The sequence below is a fragment of the Trichechus manatus genome, unplaced genomic scaffold (genome assembly GCF_000243295.1).
Source record: "Trichechus manatus latirostris isolate Lorelei unplaced genomic scaffold, TriManLat1.0 scaffold00054, whole genome shotgun sequence".
Classification (NCBI taxonomy): domain Eukaryota; kingdom Metazoa; phylum Chordata; class Mammalia; order Sirenia; family Trichechidae; genus Trichechus; species Trichechus manatus.
In genome coordinates this window covers 1,331,920-1,346,438 of record NW_004443990.1, presented here as the reverse complement: position 1 = coordinate 1,346,438, position 14,519 = coordinate 1,331,920, and the positions used below count along the sequence as shown (strand labels likewise).

The following is a 14,519-nucleotide window of genomic DNA, read 5'->3' as shown; positions in this document are numbered from 1 at the left end:
CTCAGTTTCCCCCACTACAGAATGAAGAGACTGGACTGGAATTCCTCTGGCTTTTGTTGTGTTGGAACTCCCAGGTGCCTTCCAAATCTCTCCAAGTTCAGGGTAGAAGGTAGTGGGGTGTAGGCAGGGGTGGGGGTGCCTGGTGGCTCCTGCCTGGAGGAAATCACCAGGCCTTGGGTCCCCAGCCCTGGGACAGGGATGGCAAGGGGAACAGGTCAGTGGTAGTTTTGGGGAACTACAAACAGGCCTGAGAAAGATTTCTCTAAAAATATATCCATATTTTAATCATCCCCAAAGTCTACCCTGAGAAACAAGGAACAGAGGCCCAAGCCCTTGAAAGGCTAGGGTCAGAGGTCGAGTGTCCAGAAATGAGCCCTCAGTGGAGGAGGCCAGCCATCAGTGAGAGCATGGGGGCCAGGAGGGCGGGCAGGGCCAAGGGCAGCGGCGGCTCTGGAGCCTGGGACTTGAACACCTGGCGATCGTTCTGCGGCTGCAGGGGCCTGACATTGTCCGTCATCTTCAGTTTCTGCTCCTTGTCATAGTACAGCTTCTGGGAGAACGCCAGGACCTGCAGAAGGGCCAACACTGCACTCCCTGCTGTGTGACCTCAGGCCAGTCACTTCCCCTTTCTGAGCCCCACTGGTAAAGAAGGGCTCAGAACCCTCCCTCTCCAGGTTGTTGTGCTGATGAAAATAATAAGAGGTGTAAAGTGTTTGACATTGGTAGAGGGCTCAGTTAACCCTCAGCTTCCCTTAGCAGAGTGGACACAGCTCATGGTTTCGAGGGTGATATTTATCACCACCATTACTGTCATACCAGAGAACAAAAAAAAAAAAAAACAAAACCCATTGCGGTCGAGTCAATTGTGACTCATAGTGACCCTATAGGACAGGGTAACTGCCCCATAGGGTTTCCAAGGAGCACCTGGTGGATTCGAACTGCCGACCTTTTGGTTAGCAGCCATAGCTCTTAACTACTGCCCCACCAGGGTTTCCAACTATAGAACGGTGGTTCTCAAACTTGAGTGTGCATCAGATTCACCTGGGGGGGGGGGGCGCCTATTGGGCCCCAAATGGCTGGGCTCCACCCCACAGTTTCTGACTCAGTGTGTCTGGGATGCAGCCCAAAAATTTGCATTTCTAGCAAATTCCCAGATGATGCTGACACTGCTGGTCCAGGGGCCATGCTTTGAGAACCCCTGCTGTGGAATGAAAGTGCCATGATGTGTGGGACCTTTGGATTCACTGCTGTATCCCCAGAGCCTAGCACCCAGGGGCTCAGTTAGGATTTGTTGAATGAATGCACTCTTTTCCTAAGCGGCCCCTCTGGCCCTCTCCCAGCTGCTCCCGGCCATCCCTAGCGTCCCCTATGCTGGCCTCTCTCCCTAGGTCACTGACTTACCAGGCTGACTCCCACCTACTTCCTGTTGGAGGCCTTTTCTGACCACCACTGGTCACGGCCTCCTATATGCCTCCCCTCCAGCCTTCAATACAGGGATGGAACTGCTGGGACATTTCTTGTCTGTCTCCTCAGGAATTGAAAATTGATCTCAGCATCCTGGGCCCCTCGTCCCCACCCCAGGCCCAGAAGACCTGGGGAGAGATCCAGAGGGGCAATTTCTGGGGAGCCAGGAAGTGGGAGGCTGCACCCTGGGCCCTGTGTACCTGGTCTTTGTGGAGCTGAATGGGCTCCTTGAACACAGTCCAGATGACATTCTCATCACAGCCCGGCGTGGTGAGCGAGCCGAGGTATCGGAAGTAGTGACTCAGTTTCTCCCCTTTGGGGAGCAGGTCCAGCAGGCTGATGTTCTTCTTCATCGTGGTGCTCATATCTGGGGGTACGGGGACAGAGGATCCTGTCAGTGATGGGGGGCGGTCTCTGTGGCTCTGACACCCCGCCAACACACACACCTTGCTCTGAGAGCCCAGGCCACCCACCCACCCTTGCCCCCTTCCTTTGTGGGAAGAAGTCCCTTTCCACCACCCCCAGGACTCCCCCTCTTCCCCATCGCAACTCACCAGGTTTGGGGATGTCAGCCAGAGCCTCCACCAGGGGCTGGAAGCCTTCATTCTCAGATCCAGCCTGGAATGGGAGGGAAGGGGGCTCGAGAGGGGCTTGTGGGAAGCCCTTGGTGACCTCCAGTTCATTCTCCTGATCAGGAGGTGGGGGTGGGCAGTTCTGAGATTGAGGCCCTGAGGCTCCACATGGTCCGGGGGTGTACAAGGCTAGGAGAAACAGAGGGGACTCCAGGGCCTCTCCAGCCCCCTCTTGCCTTGCTGGAGTCCCAGGTCTCTGGATCCCTAAGAAGCAGCCTCAAACTCTGGTTTCCTAGACACAGAGGGGAGGGGCCTCACCTTCACCAGGAAGGCCAGCACTGCGATCTCATCTTTGGGGTCCTGGGCCTCTTTCTTGCTCCTCGATGTCCTGTCCCCTTTCTCATGTACTATGTGCATCTGGTAGGGAGGGGCGTGAGGAAAGGACCTGTGAGGGGCTGGACCACCTAGAGCCCAGCCAAGCACAGACCCCGGGAAGGGGCCTCACCTCCATGGCAAAGCGGGCCCCATCAAGGCTGTGCTCTGACCCCTGGTCCAGGACCTCGGACCAGTGTAGGTGCAGCTGCTTGGCCTGGTAGTAGGTGGCTAGTCCTCCTCCGGCAATCCTGGCCTCATCCCCCAGCAACACCATCACTAGGGGCAGAGGAAGGGGGCACGGTCCTTGCACACGTCTCCCCTCAGCATCTCCCAGCACCCCTCATCCCAGCCCCACCCAGGCAGGACTTTCTCTCGTAGCTCCTACCCTTCATGGGCTCAGGGAGGATCTGGTTTGGGGCCTGGAGGGATGGGACAGGGTGGTACAGCCCCAGACCTTCCCCTGGCCCCCTCCCTGGCCTCACTGCCTGCCTCCCCCTCTCCTGCACATCCCCCACGACCCCAAACATGCCACTGGGCCCTGGGCCCTCCCCTACTTCAATCCTCTCCGTGGTGCCCAGGTGTCCTCAGGGTAATGTCCAAACTCCTCAGCCCAGGTGACTTGCCCTGGGCCCCAGCCTGGCTGACCCTGGGCCTTAGCTCTGGCCCCTCCCAGCTCCACACTCTGTCCTTCATCCATATGGAACCACTTGCAGTTCCCTGAACACCCCAGGCTGTTTCACGCCTCTACACGCCTTTGCACATGTTGTTCCTTCTTTCTGGAATGTTGCCCCTCCGCCCAGCCCAGGCTGGTCTGATGAAAACACTGCTACCAGGATCCCTCCTCTCTGAAACCCTATCCCCCCTCTCCCCCACAAATGTGGAACTGGGCCCAGTGCCCCTTCCCAGGAGGAGCCCTCCCCTCCCATTCCTCAGGGCACTTAGGGGGTCCCCAGGCCCAGTGCCTGTGTCTGCCAGGTTCCCCCACCTGGTCACCTGAGACCCACCTGAGTGCCCATTGTTTTGGACAGTCCACTTATGCTTCTTGTCATAGCCAGAGAAGGAGAAGGGCCTCAGGCTGTGGTCGAACTGTGCTTTGCTGGTGACAATGTTGATGGGGGACTGATGATTGTTCTGGCAGAATTCACCCCACTTGTTCGGCCCTGAGCAGGGAGAGAGGGCACGCTGAGAGTCGAGGGCCTCTGGCACCGAGGTGTGACCTCCTCCGCCCCACTGAGGTCAAGCCCAAGCACCCAGCTCACATTCGGGCAAGGTCTAGAGATGGCTGGAAGGCCCTCACCCTCCCGGGGCCTCTCTCCTCCTCTTTCTCCTCCTCCGCAGACACACATGCAAAGCTAACAAGTGTGTGGGACAGGCTGTGGTGTGGGACAGGGTGGGAACAGGGCTGTCAGTTGGTGGCTGTGAGCTCTGGGGTCAGGGACAGCCACGTGATGCTGGACACATCACTTCACCTCCTGAGCCCTGGTTTTCACATGTGTAAAATGGGAATCAGGGTGATACCTGCTCTCCAGGGAGGCTGTGAAGTTTGGCGGAGGTGAAGGAGAGAAGGCTTTGGAAGCCGCTCTGACAGCCCTTCCACAGGCAGCACACGTGGGCACCTCACACTACTTGACCCTCCAGCAGAGCCCTCAGAGCGAGGTTGGGCAAGGTGGGAGGACGGCACCAGATCATCCAGGGAACGCCAACACCCGATGGGGTGGAGGTGGGGGAGGGGGTAGGAATGTCCAGTCACCCACACACAGCAGGGACAGGAAGAAAGCAGACTGCAGGGAAACTGGTCTGCATTTGAGTGAAAAGTACAAAAGATGACCTCCCAGGTCCACCTACAAGTGGGGTCATTGGAACAGAACTGACAGTTTTTTGTTTTGTTTGTAAGAAATATCATAAATGGCAAAATGTTTCTGCTGGGCTGAAATGTATTTCTCCCTTTGATGTTACTGCTGCTAATTTATCTCAAGAAGTTCCAGGGGAGACTCAGGTCAGTCTGCATTCCCTGTTCCCTGAGCACCAGGAGAGTGTGTGCGTGAGTGCGTGCGTGTGTGTGTGTGTGTGTGTGTGTGTGTGTGTGTGTGTGTGTGCATGTAGGGGGGCCCATATCTGGCTTGGGGGCCACCATCACCCCTTATCTTCCTCGCCATCCTTCGGTCTCCATCTCAGCCAGACAGTCCCCACCATGCACAAAGTCCTGTCCCCAAGACTCACTGTACTCACCCAAGCAGGTGTAGTTGGAGGCCTTGGCTTGAATCTCGTAGCACCAGTGTGACTCTGAAGCAGAGAGGGAAAGGGGTGAGGCCTGTGTGCATGTTGGTGTATCTGTGCACAAGCATGGCTCCATGAACCCATGTGAACTGTACGCAAGGATGCCACTGTGTGTGTGTGTGTGTGTGTATCAGAGGCTAGGAAAATCCCTGAGGTCAGGCCTTCCCTTGGGTTGGGGATGGAGCCTTCCTGGGGTCTGGGACTGAGGGCTCAGGGAAGGTAATTTAAGAAGAAAGTGTAGGGATGAGGGAAGGAGGTAAAAAAAAAAGGCAGCCAGGTCATCTTGCCCAGGATGCTGTCCCTCAGTTAGAGCAGGGCGCAGCAGCTGCCAGTCCTCAGGGACAGGCGCTCTGAGGCTGGTCAGCTCTAACACTGGGCTGGCTGGACTCTCTCCATGGCTTAGTTATCCGCCTCCCACTCCTGCCCTTCCTCCCCTCACCCCAATCCAGGAGGGGAGGCTCTGCTAAGACTAGGGGGAGGAGACAGGCCGGCCTCCCCTCCTGCGACAATGGAACCTGCAGCTTCAGCCTGGCTGCCTTCCCAGAGTTGATCCCAGATGATGGAGGAGATTAGGTGGCCCCACCTCAGAATGCCCCTTCACCTTGTGTTCCTAAGACCCATTCTTGACTAACCTCTCATAGCGAGGAAGGCAACCAGACCTTTACCCCTATCCTTCCTTCTGCCCCCACCACCCTGTAGTCCTGGACTTTGGGGCAAGACAGACGGGTTCTAAACCTGGCTCTGCCTCAGGCCAGTAGAAGCCAGTATCTCTGGAAAGACTACACCAGCAGAGTGGACAAAACATTTGCCCCAGGGCTGGGAATTCTGGCTGGGCCACTTAGGAGCTGTGGGTTTGGGAGCAAATCATTTACCGTCTCTGAGCTTCAGTTTTATCATCTCTAAAATGGGACTAGAAATACCCACCTCATAGGGCTGTGGGGAGGATTAAATGGCACACAGCATTTCCAGAAGAAGACAGTAAAGTCCCATAGATGGGTTTGTCCCTCCCCCTCCCCACTGCCTCTGTCTGGTGGCCAGAAGGCCAAAACCCAGGACAGGCAGAGAACGAAGTGGTTTGGAAATAACTCAGGGAAGAACATTCTAACAAAAGTACAGCTCCCATCTCAGACTGGCTGAGGTCTCAGAGCACATTTTTCTGCTCCCTCTCTTGTCCAGGGCCGCCCCCTCCCAACTTTGACCTTCTCTGAGGCCTGGATCTGGCAGGGGTCCCTGGAGTGAGGACAGGTAGAGCCCTGGGAAGGTCAGCCTCTTGTTGGGGTGGGGGTGGAGCTATATAGGACAGGAGAGTTAGCAGCGCAGGAGAGTAAGCAGGACAGCGAGCAGCTACAGGAAAAGGCCCTCTCACTTTCTGGGCCCTCAGAGCCACCTTGGATTTTCGAGTTCCCAGCTCTGGATCAAATGCTTCGTCTACCCTGCCAGCACAGCTTTCTTCAGAGATGGACAGCCCTGCAGCATCTTCCCCGTGACAGTCCACCCCCTGCCCTGGCAGGGCTCTGCAACCCCTGGGAATTGCTGCATCAGGGGGACCCCGTTGTGAGTCAACTCTGCAAAGGGCAGTGGTAGATTTCCATCCAGGCCCCTTCCTTTGAACTGATGAGGTGGAGTTCATTCGCCTGGCTTTCAGCCCTGGCTCTGCCTCTTGCTTAGTATCTCCAGGAGAGTCAATTAACTTCTCTGGGCCTCACACTCCTCCTCAATCAGAGAAGAAGAGATAATCCCTGCCCCACAGAACTCCCAGGCCAGTGCTCAAGGAGATGATGGAAAGGAGGTCATTTGCACCCAGGAGAGGTTCTTTGTTATAATCTTCCTGTGTCCCCACCCTTCTGAGGCCTTGAAGGCCAAAGGGGCCTCCCTGGTCCAGCTGGCACCTCCTCGGGACTAGAGGCCTGAGGATAAGCTATTCCAGGGAAAGGGAGTCCTCAGGGGACAGCTCTGAAGGGTGGGTTCCCCTGTCAGCCTCCCGGGGGTCCATCTGGCCCAGACTGAGTCCATCTAGCCCAGACCCTGCTTTTCTTAGGAATTTGCTCTTCCCTGGCTCTGGCTCTGGATTCTGGGTTTGTAGTGGTGATCTCTTATCTACTATCTTAATCACAGAGACTTTTGACCCGCTTGGCTGAATACTCTTGTAACTACTGTCTTGAAGAGGCAGGAACCAGGAAAACATAATGTTGATGAGGCTGAGGCCAGGGTCAGGGGCCAGGTCTCTGACTGTGGGGTGAGGGTAGGTGGCTGGTTCTCAGGCAAGAGGTGGCAGGGGCACCAAGTAGCTCAGGCTCCTGTACTTGCTGAGAGGAGAGCCACCCTTACGGAAATTACCAGTCCACTGGCCCAGGCCACCTCCAAGAGGACCTGGGAAGGAGCGGGGTTACCCATAGGTCTTGACTTCAAGCCAAGGTCCCAGCAGGGCAGAAGTGAGGCCAAGAGGCCCAGGGGGGCCCAAGGGCCAGAGAGAGGCCTGCCTGTGGGCATGGCTCAGAAGAAGCTATCCTGATCAAATAAGTGTATCCTGATATTCCTGATCCTGAATTGTAACCTGTTGCTTCCCCCAATAAACCTCATAAACCGGCGTGGGGGGTGGGGTGGGGGGAGAGCCTTAAATCAGAACCATCATTCTTGTTCAGTAAATGAGAAAACTGAGGTTAAGTAATTTACTCGAGGCCACACAACTACAAAGCAGCTTACTTAATTGCAAAGCATTTCTGTTTTTGCGAAGTGTTTCTTTTTCTACTAAGCCCGGCTGCTTAGTAGGTTTCAAACGTCCAACCCTACAAACGGAATTCTTCACTTCTTGCCTTTTCTCTCTCCTCCTCCCCTGGGAAGGGCCCCCGGAGTCCCTGCCAGATGTCCCTCATTCCCCCAGCCAGCCAGCTAAGTTACTTCTGAGAAGGGGCACACACTCTCACCCCTCACTCGGTGGCTCCAAGCACCTAACTTGGAGAGGAGGCTTGGCTGGGATGACCCAAGAACCTGAAGACCCTAGTTCCTTTGAGAGATGTCTGGGCTGGGGCCCAGCGGCAGGAGGGTCGGTTGAGCTTCCTGCGAAGGAGCTCGTCTCCGTGGGGTGGAGGAGAATGTGCCTCCTGGGGCCCTGTGTCCAGCTGCACACAGCACATTCAGCTCCTTATCAAATATTAACACGCCTCTCCTGCCACTTCCCACCTAAGCGAATAATTAAGAGCCCGGCCTCACCATTAATCTTTAAAGGAAAATCACCCCAGCTGGAAAGACCGGCTTGCCCAGGACCTTGGGTCTGGGCTGCCCCCCGCCAGGCTCCCCTACAGCGCTGGGAGCTTGGGGAGAGGAGCTGGCAGCTCCCGGGACAAGGGACCCCGCCACACCCAATTAGCTGCCCTTGCTCTGGGCCGGGGGGTGGTGGGGCGGGCAGCCACCCAGGACTGAGCCCCGGGCGGGACAGACCGAGACCCAAGGACAGACTGCAGGAGGACCAGGGCGAGAAACGGAGGCTTGCAGAGAGGCGGGTCAGAGGAGCATCCTTATCACAGACTCACACACTCGCCTCGCCGAAGGATGCTGTGCCACGCTCGCACCCTGCCGCCGCGCACACACATGCCCACACTCCCCACGCACCCGTAAGGGACACGAGTGTGTGCACACGAGTTCGCGCGCGGCCCCGTGCGCCTGCACTCCTTGCCGCCCCCAGTACACTGGCAGCCCGCGCACCGACTCGCAGCCACGCACTCCGGCCGCCCACGGGCGCGGCCTCGGCAAGTGACCCGGGGCGAGGGGGCGCAGAGGGGCCTCCGAGGGGCGCCGGGGGGCGGGAGGGCGCTCACCTGCGCGAGCCAAGGGCCGGGCCGCGGCGAGGGCCAGGAGCGCAAACAGCAGCCGCATCCTGCGCGGGGGCAAAGAAGCCGCCAAACCTGGGATCGCACACAGAGGAGGCCGCTTGGGGTGCCCCGGTGTTGCCGGCTAGGATTTTATAGCGGAGCCGCGACGGGAGGGAGCCCAGACAACCGAATGCGGGTGGCGGCTCCTCCCCTTAGAGGCGCCTCCCCTGCTCCCGCCCCCCACCCACATCCTGTCCCTGATCTGAAATCCTCCGCTGGCCACCTCTTGGCCCGGTGCGCAAGACCCTCTCACCGACTCTGCGTTCTCTACGTTCAGAAATTGCGCCCTCCCTGCCTCCACCCTGATCCCTGGTTTGGGAACAGGGAAGCGACGTCGCAGGGTCCTTAACCCACACCGGAGGCGTAGTCCCTGGATTTCGGCTTCGACCATCTTGGGGCCGACCACTGAGCAGCCCTCTCGCCTTCCTCCCGGCAGCCGGCGGGGAAGGCTCCTCAGGCCCGGGAGCCGAGCAGCTGGAGAGGGCCTCGGAATTGGTCCAAGTTGAGGGGCGGGCGGTGGTCATAGTCTTGGAGGGATGAGGGAGCTGAGGAATGCTCGATGGAATTTGTTGAATCGGTGGCCCCAGAAGGAGGACTGTCCACTGTATCTCTCAGGCAATGCTCGCTGATTCTCTGGGTCTCATCTCTTTCTTCTGTTTACCCCCAGGCTGCTCCAAAGTTAATTTCCAAGCGGACCAAAGACCCCCTTCCAACACTGAGCAAAGCCGCTCTTAAATTGCTGAGCTTGTGTTTATGTGATTTTGGGGCGGGGGGTGGGGTTGGGGAGGGTTGGAGGGGCAGAGGTGAGAAATGGACTGCGATGGGACTCAGGGAGGGGCTGCGTCCTGTTGAGAGCCCCCAGTCCTTGGAGATGAGATGGGAAGAGAAGCGGCCAGGGTCTGAATGGACCTCTAGTTCTCTCCGTCTGCCAGCATCTCCACAGAGGTCTAATGAAGGAAAAGTTCCCTTGAGGGAGGCCCCATCCTTGGGGAAGATGGAGCTAGGGGGTCGCAGTAGGAAAGGAGCTGTCTCTTGTCTCAGGAGGGGATGCTCTCTCTCCCAGCTGCACCCCCCACCCCCATCACAGTGCCCTAGGCTACTTCGTGGCTGCAGGTACCTCGTGTCCCACCTGGAGTGGAGGCTTCCGTGCGAGTTTGGGAAGCTCAGACCCGGGTGGTGGGTGAGGCCTCAGTCCTGTCCATCAACAGGAAGCCCCAGCTTTCTGGTCCAGCCACTTCCCCATCCGCTGCCAACCTCTCAGCCCCCACCGGCCTTTGAACCTAGGCTAGGGACCACTGAATGGGATCGCCTCCCCCAGAACAATCCAGGCAAAGGGGCTTCCTCCTTAGTTAGAGTCCTGGTTGAGTCCTCCTCCTGGCTCAGGATCACACAGCCTCAAGGAACCACTTTGATCCTACAGAGAGGCTGGGAGGGGAGGGGGCATCCACACCAGGGTTAATGCCTATGCCTATTGTCTACACTGCTCTCGAATTTAATCTTCAGCCTGAGACTATGACACCCGAAGGCCTTTTCTGGGGAGTGGATTTGTGCTCACAGGACTATAAAAATGTATCTTTCTGGGCTAGGGTATGGGGTGGGAAGGAAGCCAGTTCCTGGGATGGCGACTACTCCAGAGGGTCCTTGTGACCCCAGACCAGCCCCCTGACAGGCGGGGGAGAAGCTTGGAAACCTTTGGTGGGTTCAAGAGGGTATTGATCAGTGACCTTTGGACCCGCTTCAAAGTCCATTGCATTGGGGCCCCTTCTGAGGCTGGGAAAGTAGGAGGGAGAGCTCCCCCCTGGGTAACTCTTCACCTCTCCCATCAGCGCCCCCGTCCACCCGGGTGTTGTGGGGGCCAGCAAGATGGGAAAACCAGGCCATACCAGGGTGTTTCCTCTGAGGCACCGGGTGAGGGGAGTTGGGGTGCCCTTAAATGACGCACACTTTCTGACGTGGATGCACCTTCATCATGGGCACCACAGAGGCTGCGAATTTGAGATGAGGGCAGTCAGGAAGTGGCTCCCACTCAAGCTGCCATCACTGACCCCACAGTTGCACAAGGTGGGGCCCCCACTCCGGTTTTAACATTCCTAACATTATTTCCCAGCCCTGATCTCACTCCTGGCCTGCCATAAACCTGTCACCTGCCACTGGTAGGCCACCCCTAGCCTAGCTTCCCAGGAAGTCATTAGAGCAGGGATGGGCACTGACATGTGTCCCAATAACATAAGGCCCATAAAGCTGCCATCCCAGGTGACCTGACTGGGAAAGCCAGGCCCAACAGGCTCCTTCCTCTGTCTAGGCACAAGGTCTCCAGGGGTTCTGAGTTCAAGTCTTAGCTCCTCCTCTGACTCAGGGGTCAACTTGTGCAACCTTCCTACTCCTCTCTGACTGTAAGTTCCTCAGCTGTAAAATGGGGAGGTCTATTTTTGACCTGCTGACCTCACCCAGTAAACAGTTATTGGAAACCTGCTGTGATTCAAGGCCTGCCCAGCCCAAACTTTCACAGCTGATGCAACTGCTGGCCCACGGTGGACTAGGAGGTGAATCACAACTCTATTCTCTGGGGCTTTTCACTCCATCCTGTCTGGAACACAAGGGAAGCAGTGGTTAAGCTAAAGGGTTTTGAGTCAAACGATCCTAGGGGCACTTCTGATTTCACCCACTTGCTCTGTGATGTTTACCAGGCCCTGGTTTCCCTCATCTGTAAAATGGGATTCATACTTCTATCTCCCTCATAGGTTGCCATAAGGATTCAGTGAGCTAAAGCTTGAAGAGGGCTGGCCCCAGTTGTGGCACATTAGCACATGTGACCATGATCTGTAAGCATAGATTAAACCTAACTGTAGGTAGAACTGGATGCAGCATCGGCAGGAGGGGCCACTGGGCTAGGGCAGAGAGGGGCTCTGGCCCATCCTGGGCTCTTTCTGGACCCCCAAGGCCTAGGGAGGGGAAGGGAAGGCTGAAAAGCACAGGGGAGCCCAAGGGAACCCAAACTGCATGGACCTGAACACATGCGATTCAGATCCAGTCCCTCCTGGGACTGTGACAGGCACAGGCTAGAGGGACAAGCCTATGGATCACAATGGTCCAGTCTACAACTGATCTTGGAGATGATGCAGGACAGGGCAGCATTTCATTCTGTTGTCCATGAGGTCACCATGAGTTGGAGGCCAGCTCAATGGCAGGCAACAATAACAACAACAGCAACAGAGGCACAAGGGAGCTGAGAGCCTGCCTTCCTGGTGCTCACAGCTCAGAGAAAGTTCTAATACATATCCCCAAGCAGAAAACTGCCATGCCAGATGTTCAGGAGGTGGGATGAGCAGATAGAGTATCGGACAGAAGATTGGAGCGATGCTGCCCTGGCTTCACATCCTAACCCCAACACTGGGACAAGTCCCTTCACCTCTCTCAGCCTCAGTGTCCTCAAAAGGAAAGAGGATAAAGCCAGTACCTCCCTCATGTGGTGATGGTTAGGATTCAATGAGATGAGCTGTGTAAAGGGCCCGAGAGAGGGCCAGGCACTTAGTAAGTTCTCCATAAACCTCAGCTATGATTATAAGCTGTTAAGGACCAGGAGCCCAGAGGAGTGACACCTAACCCAGCCAGTGGGGAGATATTGGGGAAGGCTTCCTGGAGGAGACGAGGCCTGAGCCAAGTCTTAAAAAACAAGTAATGTTAACTAAAGAAGAAGAGAAATCCAGGCAGAGGAAGTAACAAGAAAAGGCACAGAGGAGGGTATACAGGAGCATCAAGTGAGCACCAGGAGTATGGAGAGATGAGGGACTGGAGAGGTATGTGGGGCCAGCCAGCCAGAACTTGTTTTCTGCAATTAGGAGGTTCGACTGATCCTTCCTTGGGGAGGGGGGAGGTAGATATCAGGATCCTGGTTTTATAGGCAAAGAAACATCCTCAGAGAGGGTCACTTGACCCTAGAAGGGGACAAAGATCTTGTAGCTCAACTACTTTGAGTTACAGAAGGGGAAGCTGAGGTCCATAGAGGGCAATGTCTCACCCAAATTGCCCAGAAGGGAGAGAGCAGGGCTGGGATTCAAACTCTGGTCTCCTGTCCCCCTCCCAGTGCTCTTTCCATGCCATCTCATCCCTTCACACACACACACACACACACACACTCACACTTCCTCCCATCCTCCCATTGGGAGTCCCACTTTCCATCTGTCCTTGCCTTCTGCACCCTCAGAATCTCCTCTGATTAGCAGATAATTCAAGGAAAGATTTGCAGAGACTCCCAGTTTTCCTGCCCCTGAATGTCTGTTGAGATTAAACCCACATGCAGAGCAAGGTTTAATCAATAGCCTGGGCTCTGCCACTTCGCAACCTGAATCTCTGCCAGACGAGAGCAAAGACGATAAACCTCCCTTCCTGCCAGCACCCATGGAGGCTGCAGTCTCTCTTCCCTCTTCTTTATGCCTACCCTATTTCCCTGGACACTGGAGAGAATCCTGGGAGAGTAACAAGAGGTGAGCAGAGACAGAGAGCTGAAAACTGTCACTGGGGTGAGATGGGGGCCTCCTGGGTAGAGGGGGTGATGAACCTCCTGCCCTGGACACTTTGAAATAATAACAGAAGCGTGGAACTGTCCAGTGATGGAGCTGATGACAAATGTTCTGTTCCCACTGGTAGAAAGTTCAGGGAAAATCCCTCCATGACTATTTCCTCCACTCCCAGTGTCTCAGTCACAGGAACCCAGGCTCACACCAGCAGGAGGCTGGCTGAGACCAGAGCTTCTGGATTTTCCAAGTGGACTCATTTACATTCTGGCTTTATGGTGGAGGGATGTCTAAAGAGGACGAGGAGGGAAAAATCCTGTGAGGAGTTGTAGAGAAGGGAACATTCCCCTCCTCAATTAACATTGTGGCAACATTAAGGGAACAATCTTTTTCAGATGTGTATTTGTGTTTAACTTCTTTTTGCCTGATTATCCAAATAATACCTGCTGGTTGACATTTTCAAAAGAAGTACGGGGAGAAAGATCATCAAAAAAAATTGTCTCCCACAGGCAACCATTTCATAATTTGACATGTTTTTTTAATTTTTATTGTACTTTAGGTGAAGGTTGACAGAACAAACATTTTCTCATTAAACAGTCAGTACACATATTGTCTTATGACATTAGTTAACAACCCCACGACATGTCAACACGTTCCCTTCTTGGCCTTAGAGGACTTCTTTTTTTTTTTTTTTTGGTGAAAATATAGGTAGCCAAAGATACACCATTTCAAAAATTTCTATGTGTACAATTCAGTGACATCGATTACGTTCTTCCAGTTGTGCTGCTATTCTCCCTTTAGATGAAGATTTACAGAACAAAATAGTTTCTCATTAAACAGTACACATATTGCCCTATGACAGTGGTTAAGAACTCCACTACATAATTTGACAATTTTTAAGGAAAAGTTTTTAAAAATAAAATAATCACCCACCCCACCTTAATCCATCTGTTTAATTATTCTATGTTCCCTTTCAGTCATTGTCTATATGCAAACACACTACTGACATAGTAAAAAATTTAGTGTCCTGCTTTTTAACCTTCATGTTTCAGTGTTACCATGAGTCCATGTTACTGCATCATCTTCACAACTGTCTCTTTGTGGCTCCACAATATTCCCAGGGCTGTGTCATCATTTACTTAGCCGTGTCCCTGTTGGTGGGAAACAAGTTTACTTTCCATTATAAATAACACTGCAGTGAACATCTTCCCGTGGAGGAAAAGGACCACAGGAGGTGGAAGGAAACCTGGGGTCCCAGTTCCTCTTCCTACCTCCTCACTGAGGAGAGCTACCAGAGGTTCATACAAATGGTTTTGGGGAGGTGGTTAAAGTTTTGTGAGAAACCCACCCCACTCCAAGGGACCCTCAGAGACCAGTTAGAGAATCCCAGTCTAGAGTCCTGACACTTGACCTCTGATGTGTTTATAAGGTAAACTGTGTGTGTGTGT

At 54.8% G+C, this 14,519-nt stretch overlaps 1 protein-coding gene across 1 annotated transcript; it reads right to left on the bottom strand.

The window, feature by feature from the left end:
• Positions 1 to 376: 376 nt before the first annotated feature.
• CA4 (carbonic anhydrase 4) lies at positions 377 to 8,561 on the bottom strand. Its single transcript, XM_004378095.1, has 8 exons — positions 8,504 to 8,561; positions 4,641 to 4,694; positions 3,416 to 3,571; positions 2,542 to 2,687; positions 2,355 to 2,453; positions 2,019 to 2,082; positions 1,665 to 1,831; positions 377 to 568 (listed from the first exon to the last, which is right to left on the bottom strand). Exons 1-8 carry the CDS (start codon positions 8,559 to 8,561, stop codon positions 377 to 379), a joined length of 936 nt encoding a protein of 311 aa, XP_004378152.1.
• Between the last annotated feature and the right edge of the window lie 5,958 nt (positions 8,562 to 14,519).

Bases quoted from the DNA above. Each gene is read 5' to 3' on its own strand.
- CA4 (XM_004378095.1), bottom strand. From the start codon at position 8,561: ATGCGGCTGCTGTTTGCGCTCCTGGCCCTCGCCGCGGCCCGGCCCTTG. The intron at 4,695-8,503 runs GTGAGCGCCCTC...TCTCTGCTTCAG, and splicing joins CCGGCCCTTGGCTCGCGCAG to AGTCACACTGGTGCTACGAG. The intron at 2,083-2,354 runs GTGAGGCCCCTC...CTCCCATTCCAG, and splicing joins TGCTGGCCTTCCTGGTGAAG to GCTGGATCTGAGAATGAAGG.